We start from the raw sequence: 22,992 nt of genomic DNA, 5'->3' as shown, positions 1-22,992 counted from the left end.
GTAGCTGCGACCACAGATGTGTGCCACCATGCCTGGCTACTTAAAAAAAAATTTTTTTTTTTTTTTTGTAGAGATGGAGTCTCACTGTATTGCCTAGGTTTGTCTCAAACTCCTAGGCTCAAGCAATCCTCCTGCCTTGGGCTCCCGAAGTGCTGGTATTACAGGTGGGAGCCGCCATGCCCTGGCGATTTGTTCTTTATTACAAAGTTCTTTTTGTTCCTGATGCCATTAAACTTAGACTTTTTTTTCCTGTCATTTATTTCCATTGAACTGTGAGAAGAAGAAACATAATTTCTGGCTTTAGTAGGAAGAGTCAAGTCATGAAAACAGCCCTTATTAGTCAAATGCAAATTTTTTTGAAGTCATTTTCCCTAAACCTAAGATTTATAACTTCTCATGAGATTAAGTGAATTGAGGCCGGGTGAGGTGGTTCACACCTGTAATCCCACTATTTTGGGAGGCCGAGACTGGTGGATCACCTGAGGTCGGGACTTTGAGACCAGCCTGACCAACATGGTGAAACCTCGCCTCTACTAAAAAATAGAAAAATTAGCCGGGTGTGGTGGTGGGCGCCTGTAATCCCAGCTACTTGGGAGGCTGAGGCAGGAGAATCGCTTGAACCTGGGAGGTGGAGGATGCAGTGAGCCGAGGTTGTGCCATTGCACTCAAGCCTAGGCAACAGAGTGAGGCTCCGTCTCAAAAAAAAAAAAAAGTATTGTTAAATTATTTGATTAGGATCATACTTTGTATTTAATAAATGTATAAGAAGTAAATTTCTCTCTAATACTCTTTTTCTTTTTTTGAGACGGAGTCTCGCTCTGGTCGCCCAGGCCGGAGTGCAGCTGCACGATCTCGGCTCACTGCAAGCTCCGCCTCTTGGGTTCATGCCATTCTCCTGCCTCAGCTTCCCGAGTAGCTGGGACTACAGGCGCCCACCACCACGCCCGGCTAATTTTTTGTATTTTTGGTAGAGACGGGGATTCACCGTGTTAACCAGGATGGTCTGGATCTCCTGACCTCGTGATCCGCCCGCCTTGGCCTCCCAAAGTGCTGGGATTACAGGTATGAGCCACTGTGCCCAGCCCCCCCTAATATTCTTTAACTGTTGAGCTCACCTTGAGGTTTTAAAATTATTACCTTTAAAAAAAAATTTTTTTTTTTTGAGACTGAGTCTCGCTCTTGTTGCTCAGGCTGGGGTAAAGTGGCACAATCTCTGCTCACTGCAACCTCCACCTCCCAGGCTCAAGCGATTCTCCTGCCTCAGTCTCCCATGTACCTGGGATTATAGGTGCACTCCACCACGCCCGGCAATTTTTTTTTTTTTTTTTGAGACGGAGTTTCATTCTTGTTGCCCAGGCTAGAATGCAATGGCACGATCTCGGCTCACTGCAACCTCTGCCTCCTGGGTTCAAGCAATTCTCCTGCCCCAGCCTCCCGAGTAGCTGGGATTGCAGGCATGCACCATCGCGCCCGGCCAATTTTGTATTTTTAGTAGAGACAGGGTTTCTCTATGTTGATCAGGCTGGTCTCCAACTCCTGAACTCAGGTGATCCTCCTGCCTCAGCCTCCCAAAGTGCTGGGATTACAGGCGTGAGCCACTGCGCCTGGCCCACGTCCAGCTAATTTTTGTATTTTTTGTAGAGATGAGGTTTTATCATTGTTGGCCAGGCTGGTCTTGAATTCTTGACCTCAGGTGATTTGCCTGCCTCAGCCTCCTAAAGTGCTGGGATTACAGGCATGAGCCAACAAAATGCCCAGCCTTAAAAATTGTTAATACCTTTTTTAAAATTGTGAATTCATCCTAGTTAGTTTGGGGAGATAGTATGAACTCCTATTCACCATGACTTAATAATGACAATTTAAAGATAATTGTCAATTATCATAGAAACTATATGGATGTTTAAATTCCTTGTTTCCTAGACTCACTATACTCAGTCAAATAGAGAGCAAGAAAAAGGAAAGAGTAGAAGCTGACAGTGACATTTTTATCTTGAGTGTCTGGGCAGATGGTGAAAAAGGAAATGTAAGGAGGAGAGAATATTTGAGGAGAAACTTAATGAGTTCTGCTTTAGGTACATTGAATTTGAAGTGTCTTTGGGACATCCACGTGAAAATATTTGGCAGGGAAAAAAATGTAGTTTCGGAGATGAGGACACACACCAGTTAGTGCTGAAGATGTACGTTTGTGAATCACATAAGAATAACTCATTAACAAGAACTGCGTGTAGCTGAAGTGCGTCCCCTCAAAAGGCAATGAACTTTGTTTCTTTTTTTTGTTTTTTTTTTGTTTTTTGTTTTTTGTTTTTTGTTTTTTTGAGACGGAGTCTCGCTCTGTCACCCAGGCTGGAGTGCAGTGGCGCAATCTCGGCTCACTGAAAGCTCTGCCTCCCAGGTTTATGCCATTCTCCTGCCTCAGCCTCCCAAGTAGCTGGGACTACAGGCGCCCACCACCACGCCCGGCTAGTTTTTTTTTGTATTTTTAGTAGAGACGGGGTTTCACCGTGTTAGCCAGGATGGTCTCGATCTCCTGACCTCGTGATCCGCCCGCCTCGGCCTCCCAAAGTGCTGGGATTACAGGCTTGAGCCACCGTGCCCGGCCGAACTTTGTTTCATAGATGGCATTGAAGCACAGGTTGGGTGGCTACTTTGTATCTAAAGAGAATTTCAAGTAGAAGGGTAGATTGGGCTAGATAAGCTTAAGGTACCGCTGTCCTCATAAACCGGAAACAGGCTACTAAGAAATAGAATTCAGTGACTCTATTTGACTGCTAGAGTTCCAACTTCTCTGCATGGCACATAATGTGGGCCAGACATACTTCTCCATTTATTATGATAGATGTGCCATACAATGTAAGATGTCAATAATAGAGGAAACTGGCTGTGGCGTATGTGAGAACTCTCTTAGTATCCTTGCAATAATTCTGTAAATTTAAAACTGATTTTAAAAGTTTATTTTTTAAAAAAGCAGTCAAGAGCAAAACCCCTTTCATGCTTCCTGGCGTCTCTGAACTTACTGGAGAGTCATTCATTGAACAGTTTTATGCAGAAGATTGACAAGACCAGGTTTATGTTTCATTTATTTATTTAAGTATTTAATTATTTAATCATTTATTTTATTTAAGTTCTAAATTTTTTAAAAATTTAATTTAATGTTTTGAGACAGAGTCTCACTGTGTTGCCCAGGCTGGAGTGCAATGACACAATCTTGGCTCACTACAACCTCCACCTCCTGGGCTCAAGCAATCCTTCTGCCTCATCCTCCCAAGTAGCTGGGACTACAGGCAGGTTTATGTTTTAGAAAGAGGACTCTGAGGCAGTGTGAAGGAGGAAAGGGAAGATTCCAGTCTAGGCAGGAAAGAAAACCAGGTAAGACACAATTGAAAGATCCGGGTGAGAGATAATGAGGCCTGAAATAGGACGATGGCAGAGAAGGAGAGGTGGTCAAAGTAGAACTGATGGGATTTGGAGGCCTTCTGAATGTGGTGAGTGAAAAGAACATTTCTAAAATAGTTGGCTCTTTGGCCGGGGATGGTGGCTTACACCTGTAATACCAGCACTTTTGGAGGCCAAGGCTGGTGGATCACTTGAGGTCAGGATTTCGAGACCAGCTTGGCCAACATGGTGAAACCCCGTCTGTACTAAAAATACAAAAAAAAAAAAAAAAAAAGAAAAATTAGATGGAGCATGGTGGCATGTGCCTGTAATCCCAGCTTCTTGGGAGGCTGAGGCACAAGAATCACTTGAACCTGGGAGGCAGAGGTTGCAGTGGGTCAAGATCATGCCACTGCATTCCAGCCTGGGCAACAGAGTGAGACTCTGTCTCAAAAACAAATAAATAAATAAAATAAAAATAAAATAGTGCTTGAACAACACATGCAGATTTTTTGTTTGTTTGTTTTAGATGGGGTCTCGCTCTGCCACCCAGGCTGGAGTGCGGTGGTGCAATCTCAACTCACTGCAACCTCTGCTGCCTGGGTTCAAGTGATTCTCCTGCCTCAGCCTCCTATGTAGCTGGGATTATAGGTGCTCACCACTACGTATGACTAATTTTTGTATTTTTAGTGGAGATGGGGTTTCACCATGTTGGCCAGGATCCACCTGCCTCAGCCTCCCAAAGTGTTGGGATTACAGGCGTGAGCCACTGTACCTGGCCAACATGCCAGTTTTTTTCAACCAAACACAGATAAAAAATGCAGTATTCCTGGGATGCAAAACCTGCCTATACAGAGGTATATACTATAAACACGCTATAACCCATGCTATATACTATAACCCATGCTATATACTATAACCCATGCTATAAACATGGGCTTTGCAGGGCTGACTGCCAGATTTGAGTGTGCTTGGATTTTGGTATAAGTGGCAGGGTGGGGGTGGGGGTCCTGGAACAAATCTCCTAAGTATACACAAGGGGTGACTTAACTCACAAGTTTCTGGCTTGGGTGACTGAATAATGGTGGGATCCTTAAGTGGGGCAGATAGAGTAGGAGAGGAGGCAGTTCTGGGAAAAAGGGAAGATGCAGTCAGTTTAGGAGTTTGAGATGTCTGTGGTGCATTTAGGTGGAGTTGCACAGCTGGTTGTTGAATATGTGGGTTTAGAGCCTGGGATTGAGATCAGTTTCAACTTGGACGGCATGCTTTTTAGGCCTGCAACATAATTATCATCCTCAGACACTTCTTCCCTGGTATACTGGGAAGTATACTGTTTCCTGTTTTTCTCTTCATCAGTTTACTTTGTTTTGCTGACATACATGGTTAAGTAAATTCTTGAGAAAGCATGAGAAGTATTGTGAGCCCTTGCATTTCTGAAAATAGCTTTATTTGTCCTTAATCTAGTTTAGCTGAGTATAGAACTCCAAGTTAAAAATAATTTTTCATCTGAACTTTGCTATTGAAAAAATCAAATGTCAGTTTTGGTCTTATTCCTTTGTAGTTAACTTCACCCCCACCCCCACCTGCTTCTGCCAGAAACTTTTAGGATTTTCTTTTTGTTCTTGGTGTTCTGAAAATTCATGTCCTTTTCAGAACCCTGATATTTTCTTCTATTATTTCATTGATGATTTCCTTCCCTCTATTTGCTCTTTTTTCTTTCTTTTTTCTTTCTTTTTTCTTTCTTTGAGAAAGTCTATCACCCAAGCAGGAGTGCAATGGTGTGATCATAGCTCACTGCAGCCTTGACCTCCTGGACTCAAGTGATTCTCCCACTTCAGCCCCGCTGAGTAGCTGGGACCACAGGCATGCACCACCATGCCTGGCTAATTTTCTTTTATTTTTTGTAGAGCCAGGATCTTGCTCTGTTGCCTAGTCTGGTCTTGAATGCCTGGGCTCAAGCAAGCCTCCCACCTCAGCTTCCCGAAGTGTTGGGATTACAGGAGTGAGCCACTGCTCTGGTTCTTATTCTTTCTTTCTGAAATTACTATGTATTAGTTGGATATTGTACATCTTACATTAGTACTCTATGTCTCTTATTTTTCTTCCTTTTTTTTTTTTTTTTTGTATTGTGGTCTTCCCTGTTTTGAGAGTTGTTCTCTGTTCCCTATTTTATTTTATTTTATTTTTGAGACAGAGTCTCAATGTGTTGCCCAGGCTGTAGTGCAGTGGCTTAATCACAGGTGACTGCAGCCTCGACCTGCTGAGCTCAAGCAGTCCTCTCACCTCAGCCTCTGGGGTATTTGGGACTACAGGTGCTCACCACCATGCCTGGTTAACTTTTCTAGTTTTTGTATAGATGGGGTTTCACTATGTTGCCCAGGCTGGTCTCAAACTTCTGGGCTAAAGCGATCTTTCTGCACTGACTTCCCAAAGTGCTGGAATTACATGTGTGGGCCACCACGCCTGGTCTTTTCCTGTTTTATATTTTATTTTTGTTCTTAAAACATCTTGTTCTATAAATAAAATACCTTCTCAGATTTAAAAAGTATATATATATATTGAGATGGAGTTTCACCATGTTGCCTAGGCTGGTCTCAAACTCCTGCACTCAAGTGATCTGCCTGCATTGGTCTCCCAAAGTGCTGGGATTATAGGTGTGAGCCACTGCACCTGGCCAGCTTTTGTTTTGTTTTGTTTTTCCACTCTGTTGCCCAGGCTGGAGTGCACTGATGGGATGTTGGCTCACTGCAACCTCTTCCTCCTGGGCTCAAGCGATGCTCATACTTTAGCCTCCCAAGTAGCCTCCCAAGGTGGCATGCACCACCTTGCCCTGGTAACCTTTGTAATTTTAGTAGAGATGGGGTTTTGCTATGTTGGCCAGGCTGGTCTTGAACTCCTGGCCTCAAGTGATCTGCCCTTCTTGGCCTCCCAAAGTGCTGGGATTAGAGGTGTGAGCCACTATGTCTGGCCAGATTTTTTTGATTATACTAATAAAAGACCTTTACAGTTCCCTAAATTTTTTCTATTTCTTCCACAGGCTGTTTTTGTTGTTATTGTTTACTTTTTATTTTGTTGTTAATTCACTTGGTCTTTCTCTTCTGTTGTGCTAAATGTATTCAAATGCCTGGTGGTCCTTGGATGTCTATTTATATTAAAGAAAAGTCTGGGGAATGGCATGGATTTTCCCCACCACTGTGTAAACAGGTCTGTTTTCATACCAAATTTTTCCTCTGAATGGGAATGTGGACTGGAGACTGTATGTGGTATGGCAGGTGGTGTGAACTGGCAAATCCCAAAGGATGAGAAGGCAGGAGAGGGATATTAGGTTATGGCTTCCCAAATGCCAACATAGGAAGGATTTTCTGTGGGGCACAGAAATATCTAATGTCTACACTAGAAACCTTTGCCTTTATCTGATAATTTGTTTAGTATTCTCAGAGGACAGTCATCGGGTTCTTAGTTCAAAAGTAAACACTTTGGTGGTATGTGAGGGAAATTGTAGAGGGTGATGGTGGATGCTTACTGATACAGATGTTCCCTATTCAGACCATCAAGTAACCCTCTTGTTTTCTGCTTCAGTTCCCATTCCCACCATCTATAGCTCACACAGACTCTGAGCAGAGACTCTCCCAGGTTTCCAAAAACATTTGAGTTTTGCACATCCTCTGTAGTTCTCTTGTAACATCTGGCCCAAGTAATAGCTTCCCGTTTCATCCAACAACATACTCTCACATTTGCTTTTTGTCTTTCAGAAGATTTCTGAAATCTCACCTGCTAGTTAACTCCTCTTGTTCTCTTTGTGGATGAGTTCTTTTTGTATTTTTATAATTTTTATAATTTTATTTCAGTGGGCCCTCAGGAGAGGTAGGATGCAGCCTACCATCTTGAACTACAATAAACAATTCACAAAGGTTTTAACCTAGCTGCTTCCTTCACCTATGATCTAAGCTGTTTATTTGATTAATGCCTTCAATGAGTATATCTATATTCATTGACATTCATTGATTCAATAACTAATGAGCACAGATTATTTATCAGGTGCCATGGACATATAGTTGAAAAGCTATAGCCTGCTCTGTGTATTAATGAGACAGATGCATAAATAGACAATTTCAACATATTTTAGCAAGAGTTACAATAAAGCAAGGAAACACTGGGGAAGGAGCACCCAAGATTTCCTGGAGGGATTACAGAATGATTCACAAGGAAACTGGTAATCAAAGTCCAAGCCTGAGGATGAGTTGGAGTTTTCTAGACAGATGAGGGTAAGGAGATATGGAAATCCCGGCATGTACAATCTAGGGAAAACAGTACAGTACCTCGTAACAAAGAATTATCTGGTTCAAATGTCAGTGGTACAGACCAAAGGAGACCATGTCATCCAAAAGAGGCAATTTAACCCAGCAGAGAATCAGCTTAGAATGGTCCTTTAGACTTGCCCCATCACCCAGGAGGAAGTAGGCTCATGAGGAAGACCAAATCAAGTTTTAGGACATAAAGAAACTTTGCACATTTGAGTTTACTGTGTGAATTATAAACCCCAACTTTTTTTTGGTTATTATTGAGATTATTTATGATATTTGTTGAGTAACAGCTTGTAGTGAGATGAGGACTCCACTTGAATTTTATTTTGTCTCAGTCAGTCAAGGTACCATGCTTTTCTCATGACTTCAGTTCATAATGAAAAGTCATTTCTAGTTAAAAAAAAAGTGAGAACGAAGAAATTGCTTTTGATGAATTCCACTTACCTCTTTTTTGAGCCAGTCATTCTCCCAGATCTCTAGATAGCTGCCCTTGTCAATGAGCTTTACAGCATTCTAAAAGAAAGTTTCCGGGTTAAGGAAGAGTTGCCACATGCTGATTCATAATTTTAGCAACAGTGATGTGCAGTTAACCTGCATTTAGATTGTGTCTGCAATTACTTTAGGAACATACTTAAGAACTTTTGGTTTGGTTGTTCATTCTTTACTATCCTATTATATTGCTTTTTCTGATTTACACTCTCTATTATAGGTGATTTGGAGAACTGGACAATGTGTAACTGACCATTCAACTGACCTCCATTGTGACCAAATCTGACTGCTATGGTGAAATCATGTTTCACAATTCAGATGGTTAAACTGCAGTGATCAAACATTCTTTAAGTTTATAGTCACAGACATAATCCAACATATAGCAAAAACATGAAGAGATTACTATCTTTTTAATTTGAAAAGATTTTGCATGTCAGTAATAACAACATACATATTTATAAATCTAACAGCAAGTAGTTTCAGGATAGGCTATAGCTGGATAGTCTCCTGAAGAAAGGCATTTTAGACAAAGAAGGCAAAAAAGTCTTACTTTGTCAGTAGGTTCATAAAATATAAATTTATTTTCAATTACATGGATATTGAAAAGAATTTTATAGTGAATAACCAACTATATTTCTCTGCAAGATGCTTTTATATGGATACCATGGTTCAAGTTCAGTATTTAGTAACTGAAGGGCACAACCAAAAGAAGAAAAATTAAGAAAAATAATCTAGATCATAAACATGGACAGAAATGATTGAAAAGTGTGTTAAGGGTAAATTTATGTTAAAGTCTTTTTTTTTTTTTTTTTTGAGATGGAGTCTTGCTCTGTCACCCAGGCTGGAGTATGGTGGTGTGATCTTGGCTCACTGCAACCTCTGCTCCTGGATTCAAGAGGTTCTTCTGCTTCAGCCTCCTGAGTAGCTGGGATTACAGGCGCCTCCCACCATGCCTGGCCAAGTTTTGTATTTTTAGTAGAGACGGGATTTTACCATGTTGGCCAGGCTGGTCTTGAACTCCTGGCCTCAAGTGATCCACCCGCCTTGACCTCACAAATGCTGGGATTACAGCCCTATTAAAGTCTTTAAGAGTTGAAAGATTTGCCATAAAAATTTTTCTTTAAGTCATGCTTAAATTACCAGTGGACCTATATTTCTTAGGAACCAGGAATTTTTATACTCCAGCTACAACTAATAATTCTAGTTTCCTCCAACATAGAATTTCATTTGGACAAAAGCAAGAAGCTACTCCCAACTGAAGTTAATTGGCTAATGGCTGGATTCACTAACAGTGGATCGGCGATTTCAACCTTAGTTACACATTTGAATCTCCTAGAAGCACTGAAAAATCCAGAAGCCCACACAACATCCCAGTGCAATGTATCAGCCTTCTCTATGGGTGAGATACAGGCATCACCTGGGTTAAAAAAAATTTCTCAGGTGACTCTAATGTGCATCTGAGGTTGCACAGCATTGTGATTATAGGATGTTGAACTGTATGATAAAATAGCCAGCTAAAATGAGGAAAATTCATTCAAGCACGTGAGTGTTTGACATTATGTGGAGAAAAGAAAATGTATAGGTTAGTGATTAGGAGCAGTGATCTGAAGGAGTCCTCCTGAAATGAATCTGGATTCTCCCACTTGCTCTGGGCAAGTCATAAAACTTCTCTCTGCTCCAGTCTCCTCATTAGCAAGTCTCTATAGTTTACTGGATTGCTGAGGGAGTTAAATGTGAAATGTTTGAAAGAATATTTAGAATAGTCCTCATGATATATGCTTGAAGCTATATGCTTATTTGGCCTATATATCTACCTTGAATCATCTTAACTATGGTCAGATTACTTAATGGTTGATTTCACCATGTGAGTGAGTCAGATTCACTTACAAAGTGACTGAATTGCATGAGCAAACAGATTGCTGATCAGTTTTCCAAAACCTTCTGTATTTGTGTAAATTAGTAAAAATAATGCAATAAGAGAGTAAGACTAAAAGAACAACTAAACCAACAGGGATGCAACAAATAACAGCAACTGAAATTCAGTAAGGAACCTTTTTGAAAAAAGACCAGATGTTTATGATTCTGAGAAAAGAATGTCCCAGATGAACAGACAATCTCAGTCGGACCTCACTGAGGTGAGGATAGTTTGAAAAGAGGTCAAGACTGTTAAAAAAAAGATTTTTTTTTCAGGTATTTTGTGTAAAAACAAAGGAATTAGAGAACATATAAGATTGAAAATTATGCCTCAAAAATATATTATGTCCCAAATTTTTAAAGTGCCAGCAATGTAGAGTATACTCTTCTAGGTTTAGATATATAAGAAAGTACTTTTTAGACAAATTATATTTCATTTTATAATTCATTCAAAACTTTTATTTTAATATTTTGTTACAACCATTATTACAGGTTGAGCATGCAAAATCTGAGAATCTGAAATCTAAGATGCTCCAATGAACATTTCCTTTGAGCATCATGTTGGCACTCAAAAAATTTCAGATTGTGGAGAATTTCACTTTTTCAGTTTTGTTTGTTTGTTTGTTTGAGACAAGGTCTCACTTTGTTGCCCATGCTGGAGTGCAGTGGTGCAGATACGGCTCACTGCAGCCTTGACCTCCTGGGCTCAAGCAGTCCTCCCACCTCAGTGCCCCAAGTAGCTGGCACTACTGAGCTGGGACTAGCTGAGACAGGGTTTTGCCCTGTTGCCCAAGCTTGGTCTCAAACTCCTGAGTTCAAGCAATCCACCCGCCTTGGCCTCCCAAAGTGCTGGGATTGCAGGAGAGTGCCACTGCACCCAGCCCGGACTTCTTTGGATTTTGGATTTGGGGATTTGAGATGCTCAACTGGTATAATACAAATATTCCAGAATCTGAAGAAATTCAAAATCTGAAACATGTGTCAGATAAGGGATATTCAACCTATATTTCTTATACTTAAAAAAATAACTGATTAATAATTCACTGATTAGCCAAGAGTGGTGGCACACACCTGTAGGCCCAGCAACTCAGGAGGCTGATGCGAGAGGTTTGCTTGAGCCCAAAAGGTGAAGACTGGAGTGAGCTGTGATTGTGTCACTGCACTCCAGCCTGGGCAATAGAGCAAGATCCTGCCTCGAAAAAAAAAAAAAGAAAGAAAAAAGAAAAAATTCACTGAGCTCTTGTTTCTTGTGAGAGATTATAGTACTTAAATCATCTCATTTAATCCTCACACTATTTCTTTAAGGTAAATACTAGTATTATTCTCCATCTTATAGGTTAGGAAACAGAAGCCCAGAAAAGCTAAGTAACAAATTCATTATACAGCCAGTAAGTGTAGAACTGTGATTTGAACTCAAACTGTCTACCTTCAGAATCCACATTGCTAGGTTTGGATATAAAAGAAAGTATTTTTTAGACAAATTATATTTCATTTTATAAATCATTCGAAACTTTTATTTTAATATTGTGTTACGGCCATTATTACAGGTTGAGCATCCCAAATCTGAGAATCTATCCAAAGTTCTTAACCACTATAATATACCCAAAGGAAAAATAGTAGGAAAATGTCTGTTTTGTTCTGTTTTTAAGAAAATTGAATTATACCTGTGTGGCCCATTCCTTCTTTTGGTCCAGTTGCAACAAAGTTTCTTTGGTTATTTTCTTTCTAGCATCTTCCAAAGTGATTTTATAGTGTTCTTTTTAAAAAAAAAAAAAAAAAGAAAGAAAATTAAAAGCCTTATCAAGGCTGATTCTAGGTAAAACTATGATGTCAGTAAATTTTATTTTCCATCATCCTCAGTTCTCCTTTCTACACATTTTTTTTTCTGAATTTTCAGGGTACATTTTTACTGAAGAATCTAGTTCCTCCAATTGGAAGATAGACTCTAAGAATTTACTAATACGTTAATGTGAATTAGTTTAAGACCTCTTACACAAGAACATTTGTATTTTCAAAGGACTGTCTCTCCAAAGACAGAATTTCAAACAGTTTAGCATTTGTGTGGCAGTCTACCCTTCATACACACAACTTACTACTCCACAACAGAAATATGAAGACTTTATTATCTATTCGAGTAGCATTCTGTCTGACTTCATCTAACTAGATTTCGACTATTCTTGGCATGTGTTTCCTGGGGCAGGAAAGACAGAACAAGGAGAGGAGAGTAGGGAGGGAGTAAGGGTGCTGAGAAAGTTGATAGACCTGGTCATAAGTTAGGCTCAGGTGAGAAAGACAGACAGAAAATGAAGCACAGGATTCTCTGTCCTCTCAAGATTTTCGTATGCTCACAAATGTCATTATTGAGAGAACAAAGAATCATAAAATTTTAGGCCTTGAAAGATGCTTGGAGATCATGTAATCAATATTCCTTCTTAAGGACTATGAGACACTGTGACAGCAAGGCTGCTTTAAAGAATGGAGAATAAGAAAGCTGGACAGATGAGTCCAATTTGTTCACTCCTTTTTTCAACAAATAACTATCAAGTTCTTTCTGTATGCCAAACAGTATGTAAGACACTGCAAATATTACTGGTTAAGACAGAAAAAAACCCTGTCCTTGTGATATGTACATTCTAATGGGGAAGCCAGATCATAAATAAGTAAACAGGTAAATAAATAATATTTCAGGTGGTGATGTGTGTGAGGAAGAAAAACTAAAATTCTCAATTTTAGATTGGGTGATCAGAGAAAGCTTTTTTTGAGGAGGTAATCAGGGACTGAGTTAGGTAGTCAGCAATGTGAAAAATGAGGAAACTGTACTACTCCAAATGAGTTAATCTAGGAAAAATCAAGGTTAGTTGTGTTTTATTAGTTCCATGTTATATGTTCCCATTAGTTGTGCTTTATTTATATAACATAGGCAGACAATTATTTGGAATTCAGAAAGTGTTTTCCCATACAAATGATGTTGAAAATCATGGCTGCTAGATTTCTGGACAGGTTCAGAGGCTTACTAAACTTATTCTACAGCTAAACAACAGTATTGTACTAACAGTACTATAGAACCTTATTTCCATTTAGGACAGCAGTCCCCAACCTTTTCTGCATGAGGAACTGTTTTCGTGGAAGACAATTTTTCCCCAGACTGGGTGGGAAAGGGGGATGGTTTTGGGATGATTCAAGTGCATTACATGTGCACTTTATTTCTATTATTATTACATTGTAATATATAGTGAAATAATTATACAACTCACCATAATGTAGAATCAGTGGGAGCCCTGAGCTTGTTTACTTGTAACTAGATAGTCCCATCTGGGGGTGATGGGAGACAGTGACAGATCATTAGACATTAGATTCTCCTAAGGAGCATGCAACCTAGATCCCTCACATGTGCAGTTCACAATAGGGTTCGCGCTCCTAAAAGAATCTAATGTTGCTGCTGATCTGACAGGAGGTGGAGCTCAGGCAGTTATGCAAGTGATGCAGAGCGGCTGTAAATACAGATGAAGCTTCACTTGCTTGTCCACTGTTCACCTCCTGCTGTGTGGCCCGGTTCCTAACAGGCCACAGACTAATATTGGTCTGTGGCCTCGGGGATTGGGGACCCCTGACTTAGGGCATTGTTTCAAAGGAAAAATTTTCTTCACAGACCAAGTCAGCCAAAGCAGAACCCTCAGGGATTTTATGCTGTAGGGAAGGACGTCTGCAGGTCTGGTCTTTCAATTGACCAGGAGCCCAACTAAGGCATCTACCACCGGAACTCTGGCCAGAGAGCTGGGCCAGAGTTATTCAGCCCTCATCTATACTTTGTACTAGCATAGCAGTTTCTCCTATTAGATGAAAATGCTGAGAGCAGAAAGTAAACATTTCTCTTCCATATCTTTTCATTACTGTATCCCTGGGACACAATACATGCCAAAAAATATTTTGAAGAAAATAAAACTTGGTAAACTGCAAGTCTTTGGTGGGCAGTGATCTGAGGCTTCAGCACCAGAAAGCAAATATTGGCTCTTCCTCTTCTCTGGCAGCTTTGGTGGGGAAGGGAAGAGGGAGTAGAGAGAGAGAAAGGGAGCATTCTCCTAACTTGTGGGGCGGCCAGAAAAGGTGGTCAGGAGAGGGCAGTTTCTGCCTCTAACAGAGATGGACTAGAGTGAGGCAGTAGTTCATAAGCAAGAATTCATTAGGTTTTTGGAGTTAGTTTAATTTGACATCTAGAGAATAAGAAGTGGAAGGCTTTATTATTCCAACTTACATATTCCCGTTTATACAGCCCGCATTTTTCTTACTTATTTAAACTAATCTCATGAATAGTTTAATCCTTTCAAACTCATTTCTGATGGAATTTCTTTTTTCAATTCACCCCAGCCCATCGGCTTAATGTTGGTTATTTATTTGAACTTCTACCCTACAAAACACAATAATCAATCTAAAAGTTGCAATGGATCAGGAGCATAATGGATTTTACATTCTTAGCATCTAAAAGAAACCATAAAACCTGGAGCTTGATAACATGAAATATTAATTCTTTGCTATAAATAATTTAAAAATAGATTATCAAATACACTCTGACTAAAGATGTAGCTTTTTCTATTGCCTTATTAATACTGAAAAAGCAATATTCATATTTGATTCTCTTCTAACTTCCATATAAAACTGTATGGACCGTTTTTCTTCTTAAAAACGCAGTACTCAGCACAAGGGTGAATGTGAGAATCTCATTGTTACCCTTTGTGATTCAGATGATGCTTCTGGTAACAATCATTTATTGGTGAATGCAGCCAAAGAAAGTGGGGGCATGTAAAAGTCTCCTTGTAAAAGCTCCAGACACTGCAAGTGGGAGCTTGGGAGATTAGGACTGTGCAGAAGACTCCTTGCTTCTCAGACATCCCATCTAATGGGGTCCCTTCCCAGAAGCTGGCCCCAAACTGCACTGGCTAAAGTTTGCTTTGCACTGTTCCGCCTTTCCTGCTGTGTCTGGCTCTGCTTTGGTTTACTCCTCCATGGCCTGTTGAGAGCTTTGTTATCTACTCTTCTCTGACTTCTGGGGTCACATAGCTCCATTGTGGTGACCCTCTCCTGTGGCAGTGGCCTCTTCTCAGGCCCTTTTGGAGCAAACTGAGCAGGAGCTAGCAGAAACACTGGCCAGGTAGCAATCTCTTTAGAGCCGCCCCAACTCACTGAATCAGATTCAGGGGACTATTTGAAGCAGACGGATTTGGGGCCTAACACATCTTGGTTCAAATCCCTGTTCCATTTGTTACTAACATTGTGAGTTTGGTTAAGGCAGTTAACTTCTCTGGGCCTCTGTTTTCTTATCTTTAAACTGGCCTAATTATATCTAACTCAAGGGAACTTGTAAGGATTAGACAAGACATGGATAAGCAGATGCTAGAAATATAAGTCCTCTTGGCGATCACCTAGGGACTCTGATTTTATAGGCAAGAAAAGTAACATTCAAAGAAGCAACGTTACTTTTTTGTAAGGAGTCTTGAACCTAATTTTAAAAAATTCACTGCTAGTGTACAAAGAACTCTTAAGAATCCCTGTCCTGTGCCCCAGTAAAGGACAAAAATAAAAATGCTCTGTGACTGTAGTTATCTAATGACTTGTAATAACCTCTCACCTTCTGTATTCCTGGGCTTAATCTGAGGTTCCTTTTCCTTTTATTGAGAAGTAGCCTTGGCCTGGATATGTTAGTAACTGTTTTCTATACTGGTATCCCAATATCCCATTCTAGCTAAAGTTTCGGGAAGCAGATCTAAGTGTTTTCTGCTCCCACCCCTGGGTTTCAGCGGAGGCTGCTGAATAAGGCAGGTGACTGAGGAACAGTTTGTGCCAGGGCTGACTGGTGACCCATGAGGTGGCATTGACAAAGACTGTTGGTCATCTTTGATGAGGTGGATGATGGCACCAGCTGTCTTTAGAACTGGGCTGGAGAATACTGCAAGAACTGTTCTGTGGGAAGTAGAAGAGAAGGGGGACACGTATGCAGAGCAAAGCAGTGGTGTCAGTGAGAGGGACAGTCACAGATCAGGGGAGAGAAATGTGGGGAGGAGCCATGCCTAGAACCACCGCTGACATTATTCTGTCTTCAGTCTTCCCTTTCCTATTTGTGTTACAGCCAATAAGCATTACTCTTGGGAAGTCAAGCAACTTAATTTTTGTCTCTTTCCTTTAAAACTCATACTGTGAGGCTATTGACTTCTGCTCAATAAAATATATGGTAAATCCTATCACTTCTGGTTTCTTTGTGGTACAAAAGGTCCTCCAACAAGTAATTAATATGTCCAGAATATTGGAACAATTTAAGCTTCTTTCAAAGTTATGCCAATCCCCTTTCCTAACTTGGGCCTGCTGCCATTTCCTCTGCCTTGAGCTTCCATGATTCCTCTCTCAGTGCTGAAGGGAAGAGGGGAGTATGGAAAACGGTAAGAAAGCTCTCACTTGACTGATACTGTCTCAAGCTCATGTCCACTTTCTGGACCTAGATGGCATTTAAGGCTGATGCATTGTCTCATGGGAGTGTTTTAGTAGGTTCTTTGGAGGACAAGCTTCCCATTTCAAATGGTGTTTCATCTGCATTCCCTTGATCCAGGGCAAGTACTGTCCTTAGAAGTTGGTAACAACTTTTCTGTTGGTCCCTGGTTTTCAATTCTGTACTCCCCTCCCACACAAACAAAATCCCTATTTTTCTGTTGGGGACCTATCACCGGCCCCCAACACCCTAGTCAGCTGTCTCAGGCAAGATTCCACATGACTGTTCCCCAATACTCTCTCATAACAAGTTGACAAGAAACACTCCTCCATTCTCTGCCCTGACAAACTCGGGAGTGCAGGCCCAGCCCAGGGCAACAGCCATCTCTTCTGTGTTCTGCTGTCAGTGCGGTTAGCTCCTCAGCCATGTATTCCCTAGATTTCTCAGGGATGAGTCATAAACTAGACCTGAATGCCCAAACTATAGGGGACACATACTGAACCATCTGAGAAATCTCTCTGAAGACCTTTCACCCAGATTTGAGATGGAGGATGAATTACCTTTTACCTACTCCTCGGTGGGGGAAAGAGTAGGACTGATAGCACACCAAGAGCTCTTTTCAAAAGTTGTCCCCTAAGTTCTAACAACCTTTTCCTCTCTAACTTCTTGTGTAGACTGGAATTCGATGGTCTAAGGTGTGAAACTGGTTTTCTTCTTCATCAAATTGCAAATCTATGTGGCAGTATCTCATCTCATTTTGCCACCTCATTGTAAACTGAGACTTCAAAAAGTTTTAATATCCTGTTTCACTTACAGCAACCTCCCAGCGCCCAACAATAGCCTGAGTCTATCTCTGTTCTTTGCATATAAAGCAGTCTAACTAACACAAACCCCATAATCATTGGAGGAGAATTCCAGGAAAATCATGAAAGAAGGAAGCCTGTGTAGAAGGTAGGAGAAAAAGAGGGGATGATGGTAGTAAGTCTTCAGATAGATTGATTTAGGAGTCTTGCTCATATTCATTGTGTCCAGTTAGTGGTCCCCAACATGTTTTAATAGTTCCCCTGGTGGAGTGGCTGCTGCTACCTGGATGGTTAAGAGAAGTCCCTAAAACTAATGGAAAATAATACAAGCCCATAACAACCATTATCTTATGGTTGCGCCCCATGGCTTGACCAGCAAGTAATTCAATATATAAATGTTTTTACCACCCCAAAGTTGAATACAACTACATGAAAATTTAAAGTCAAAGAAATCATCCTAGTTAATAATTAATTCATTAATTTAAGACAAGGTCTTTGTCTCCCAGACTGGAGTGCAGTGGTGCAATCTTGGCTCACTGCAACCTCTGCCTACTAGGCTCAGGTGATCCTCCCACCTAAGCCTCCCAAGTAACTGGAACTGCAGATGTGGGGCACCACACCCAGCTAACTTTTGTATTTTTGGTAGAGATGGAGTTTCACTCTGTTGCCCAGGCTTGTCTCGAACCCCTGAGCTCAGGTGACCCACCCACCGTGGACTCCCCAAAATGCTGTGATTACAGGCGTGAGACACCACGCCTGGCCCAATCATCCAAACTTCTGATCAAGATAATGGGTTAAGTTTATATGAGAAGATCACTTTTCCTACTTTAAAAATGTAAAATAAATACTGGCTAAAATATTTAAAAATTTGGAAACTACCAGAACAATAACTTTTAAAAAGTATTCTACTGTTTAACAAATGCATAGGCAGATCAGTGAATCAGAATAGAGAGTAGAGAAAAAGATTCAGATATACATGAGGAATTAAAGTGTAATAAAGTTAGCACTTCAAATCAGTAGGATAAAAATTGATGATATATGATGTTGGAACACCTGGAAAACCATTTGGTAAAAAAATAAAGTTAGATTGCGCTCTCACACAAAAACAATGACTTAAATGTGAAAACAAAACCATAAAAATTGTAGAATAAAATATTGGAGAATTCATTCGTAATCTCATAAACATAAAATCAAAGACTGATAAGTTGGGCACTTTAAAAGCACAACATTTCTTCATTAAAAAACCCACAAACAAAAAAACTAATGACAAATGGGAAAAATATTTGCAATTTATATCACAGTTAAACAGCTAATTTCTTTAAAATGTAAAGAGTGCCAAAACACAATAGAAAAATGGGTGACGGATGTGAACAAATGGTTCATGGAAAAGGAAATTCATATGGCTCTTGAAGTTATGAAAAGACACATTCAGTGTCACTTTTAATAAAAGAAATGGAAATTAAAACCACAATGAAATACCATTTTCTATCCATAAGACTGACAAAGAACAAAAATTTGGATACCACCCCCTGTTGTTGAAGATGTGGGAAAATAGGTATCCTCATGCATACATGTAGAAGTACCACTTGGTACAACCTTTATGGAGGGCCACATTTATCACAGTAAAATAAACAGTCTGTTTCACACAACCATTTCTTTCAGAGATACACATAAGTGAAATGACATAAATACAAGAATATTTGTCACAGGACAACGAGATATGTGTAAGGATAGTCATTGCAGCATTATTTGTAATAGTAAAAGACTAGAAACAACCTTAATGCTTATGTGTAAGAAACTGGTCAAAAAAATTATGGTTACCAGCCTGGGAAACACAGTGAGACCTCTACAAAAAATAAATAAAATTAGCTAGGTATGGTGGCACATGCCTGCTCTCCCAGCTACTCAGGAGGCTGAGTTGGGAGGATCGTTTGAGCCTGGGAAGTTGAGGCTGCAGTGAGCTGTGTTCACGCAACTGCACTTCAGCTTGAGTGACAGAGTGAGACCCTGTCTCGGAAAAAAAAAAAGGGTATGATAAAACAATGCAACCACTGGAAGAATGAGGCAGTATTAAGATATACTGATTTAGAAGGATGTTCTTATTGTTATGTGAAAAGCAAGTGAGCCATCATATATATAGCATGCTATTTCTGAGATATATATATATATGCATAGAATATTTCTGACTGCTACATAAGACACTGGCAATAGTGGGAGAGGATTTGAGTGGGGACAGAGGGAGTAGCAGGCTGGCACTCTCATTCTCTTTTCAGAAGAAGAACCTTTTGACAAATTGGAACTCCAAGCCCAGACTGATATGGGGCCAAGTTTACATGACCACTGTGGTGCAGAGGCCCTAAGCTGAGAAACTTACATACAAATTGGTCCACAAGCTGAAAGCCCTGACAGGGGAACATGGGAACCACCCACAGGAACCCCTCCACAATGCAGGGCACTATTTCCAGCTGGGTCCTGGACTGTCATCCACCCAGAGCAACTCTTTTGGGTCAGATTTCCCCCATTAATTCTGTCCTATGACTTTTCTGTGTCTGGGTCTCTGGTGTTCTTTGAAGCCACTATGCTTGCCTCAGTAGCAGACAGCTAGCCCTCATCGTGTCCATATCCAGTCCTGGTAAGCTTCATTGCTCCTGATGGCATCCTACTCTATAGCCTTTCCACTTCTCATCTCATGTTTGTTCCCCAGTTTTTCCCTGGTTACAACTTAATTGACTTTGACATTTCTCCATGATGATTCTGGCTATCCAGCGTGGCTAAGCTGAATTAGCTTGCCCCACGTGAATTCTCTTTCTAATATAACCTGGCCTCAGGACACTTCTATCTTAGTGGAATTGCTCCTGCCCCCAGTGTGGAAACATACAGACCCCATCCATTGAATGAAGCTTCTTTCTTCTTTTTTTGAGACAAGGTCTGCTCTGTCACCCAGGCTGGAGTGCAGTGGCACAATCACGGCTCCCTGCAGCCTTGACTCTGGGGCTCAACTGATCCTCCCATCTCAGCCTCTCAAGTAACTGGGGCTACAGGCATGAGCCACCATGCCCAACTGATTTTTTAATTTTTTTGTAGAGATATGGTCTCATTATGTTGCCCAGGCTGGTCTCAAACTTCTGGGCTCAAGCGATCCTCCAGCCTCAGGCTCCCAAAGTGTTGAGATTACAGGCATGAGCCACCGCATCCAGCCAGAAACTTCTTTCTTAAAGTCAGTTGGTCACAGGGCTTCTCCACACCACGCCCCACCCGCCCATTTCTTTATTTCCCCTTCTCAGTTTCACAGGTGGTCCTGGGATCATTCTTCTGCTTCCTCCCTCCACCTTTACCCTTAGGCTCACAGCTGCTTGTGCTGACAGCAGAGTAATGAATGATTCAGGGAGTACACACTTTTTTCTTCCACCAATGTATGCCCTACTAAAGATATTTTTTATTGAACTAGAACTAGTTTTGTTGCAACTGACCTGACATTTTCTCTGCATTCTCTTTAACTGTGTTGATGTCATTTTGTAAGGAGGTAATGAGTTTAGCATGTCGTTCACTCCCTACATTCTTGTACTCCTCCCAATATTCCTTTTCACTGAGTTTCTCAAGAAATAGTTTCTCAGCATTACTTATTTGCATGCGCATATCTGTTGAAAAAAAGACACTGTGTCATTTCTATTTTCCTTGTAACCATTATATGTTGCAATCTGGTTTTAAGAAGTTAAGATCTGATATTAAAATACTGTTAACTCATAAGTACTATTTGATGTCTAAAATTTATGGAATTCTAAACTATTCAAACTATTGTTATCTATCCTGATTCAAAATCTAAGTAAAATTAAACTTCTGATTATAAAGTAGATGTGTAGTTTGATGGTTGATTGAAATACATAATAGACAACCCATATGCATAGGAAGCTGCAAGTTTACATCATTCCTGTGATATAGCTTAATAAAGGTCCTATTTTGTATAGTGTATCATATGATGTGTATTCTTTATTAGTAAAATATCATTTTTTGGGCCATTATACCCTCTGAGCAAAAGTGATTTCAACTTGTGTCCTTCCCAGGTCCTTGGCAACCATTTTTGTAAGTAAACTGTTTGATGCAGTCATCTAAACTTCATTTGTTTGGATTTCTCTTGTATGAAATAATAGCCTCTGATGGTCATACTAACATGTCTTCTCCCACCCCTCTTTGGTAAAACCAGAGTGATAGGTAAGTTCCCAAGTTAAATATACAAATATTGAACTATTTCAAGGATATAAACTTTGTTTGCTAAACATGATATTCTATTCAATCTTTAGGCCAAATATCATGTTGCTGAATATTTTTGAAAAAGAGGCATTACAAAAGAGTCAAGTACAATGAACTTAATGGCTGTTTGTCTCATCACCATATATCACCTTGTTTGAGAGTTCTTTGAAGGCAAGACTACATTATATTCATCTCTGTAAATCCAGCACTTAGCACAGAGCCTGGCAATTAGTTGGTGCTCAATAAATGTCTGTTGAATGACTGAAGCGTTTCAATCAGGCCAGGGTGATATTCTTCAGTTCAGAGGTCCAGAAGGACTCAGGACTCATCTTTTTCCAAAGATGTACACGAGATACTAATTTTTTTTTTTTTGGGGATGTAGTTTCACTCTGTTGCCCAGACTGGAGTGCAGTGGCATGATCTCAGCTCACTGCAACCTCCGCCTCCCAGGTTCAAGTGATTCTCCTGCCCAGCCTCCCAAGTAGCTGAGATCACAGGCACCCACCAACACGCCCAGCTAATTTTTGTATTTTTAGTAGAGACAGGGTTTCACTATGTTGGCCAGGCTGGTCTCGAACTCCTGACCTCAGACAATCTGCCCGCCTTGACTTCCCAAAGTGCTGGGATTACAGGCGTGAGCCACCGGGCCTGGCCACAAGATACTATATTTAAAATCTCTTAACAAATGGTGCTTGTTATTTTCATTAAACAATTATTAATACTACTATAACCTAGATGGGCAGTTGCTCTCATTCGAGCAGACTGCTACTGTCTCAGGCCTGTGCCCCATTTGGCCTTTGAGGGGAGGGTTGGTAGATGTCACTGAAGATTGTAAAAGGGAGATGGATGTAGTGGCTGTTTTTCTACTTTCTTAGAACCTTTTCCCTTCCCTTCTAGTAACACACATGCCCCAGAGATTTTTGTTTGTTTAAGCTGAGATCTGACAGCATATGAGGCCTTGCATCTAGGTGAGAAGCACTCTGTCTTTCTGTGTGAAGTGATGTGAAAAGACTGACATCCCCTTTATGCTTAGGCTAGTTTGAGTTAGATTTTTTATCCTTGCAGCTGAAAGAGTCCTTACTAAAAGTTGGATGAAAAGGGTTGCAGCAGTAGTTTTCAAACCTTACTGTGCATGGGAATCCCCCAGGATCTTGTCAGAATGCAGATTCTGATTCAGTAGGGCTGGGTGGGGCCTGGGAATTGGCATTCTAACAAGCTGACAGGTGAAGCACCTGCTGCTGCTCCACACCAAAATGAGTTGCAAGGGACTACCTGGGACATAAAGTGACTACCTTGGAAATGTTTTCCAGACACTTCTGTTCTCTTACTTTCCCTTTCTTCCTGCATGTCTGTGAGCTTCCTTTCTTCCCATACATGTCCAGTCCTC

The 22,992-nt window shown here is 40.6% G+C and overlaps 1 protein-coding gene across 1 annotated transcript in view; it reads right to left on the bottom strand.

Annotated features, from left to right (window-relative positions):
- CCDC83 (coiled-coil domain containing 83) overlaps positions 1-22,992 on the bottom strand; it is a 112,173-nt gene that overhangs the window by 19,153 nt on the left and 70,028 nt on the right. The window contains exons 5-7 of the mRNA XM_077964166.1: positions 20,828-20,995; positions 11,744-11,835; positions 8,121-8,189 (exon numbers count right to left, since the gene is read on the bottom strand). Of these exons, the coding sequence (XP_077820292.1) occupies positions 8,121-8,189; positions 11,744-11,835; positions 20,828-20,995 (329 nt within the window). The remainder of the gene's footprint in view (positions 1-8,120; positions 8,190-11,743; positions 11,836-20,827; positions 20,996-22,992) is intronic.

This window comes from Macaca mulatta, chromosome 14 (genome assembly GCF_049350105.2).
Source record: "Macaca mulatta isolate MMU2019108-1 chromosome 14, T2T-MMU8v2.0, whole genome shotgun sequence".
Lineage (NCBI taxonomy): Eukaryota > Metazoa > Chordata > Mammalia > Primates > Cercopithecidae > Macaca > Macaca mulatta.
Note: the sequence above shows the minus strand (reverse complement) of the source record. Positions and strands in the feature narration are given on the sequence as shown.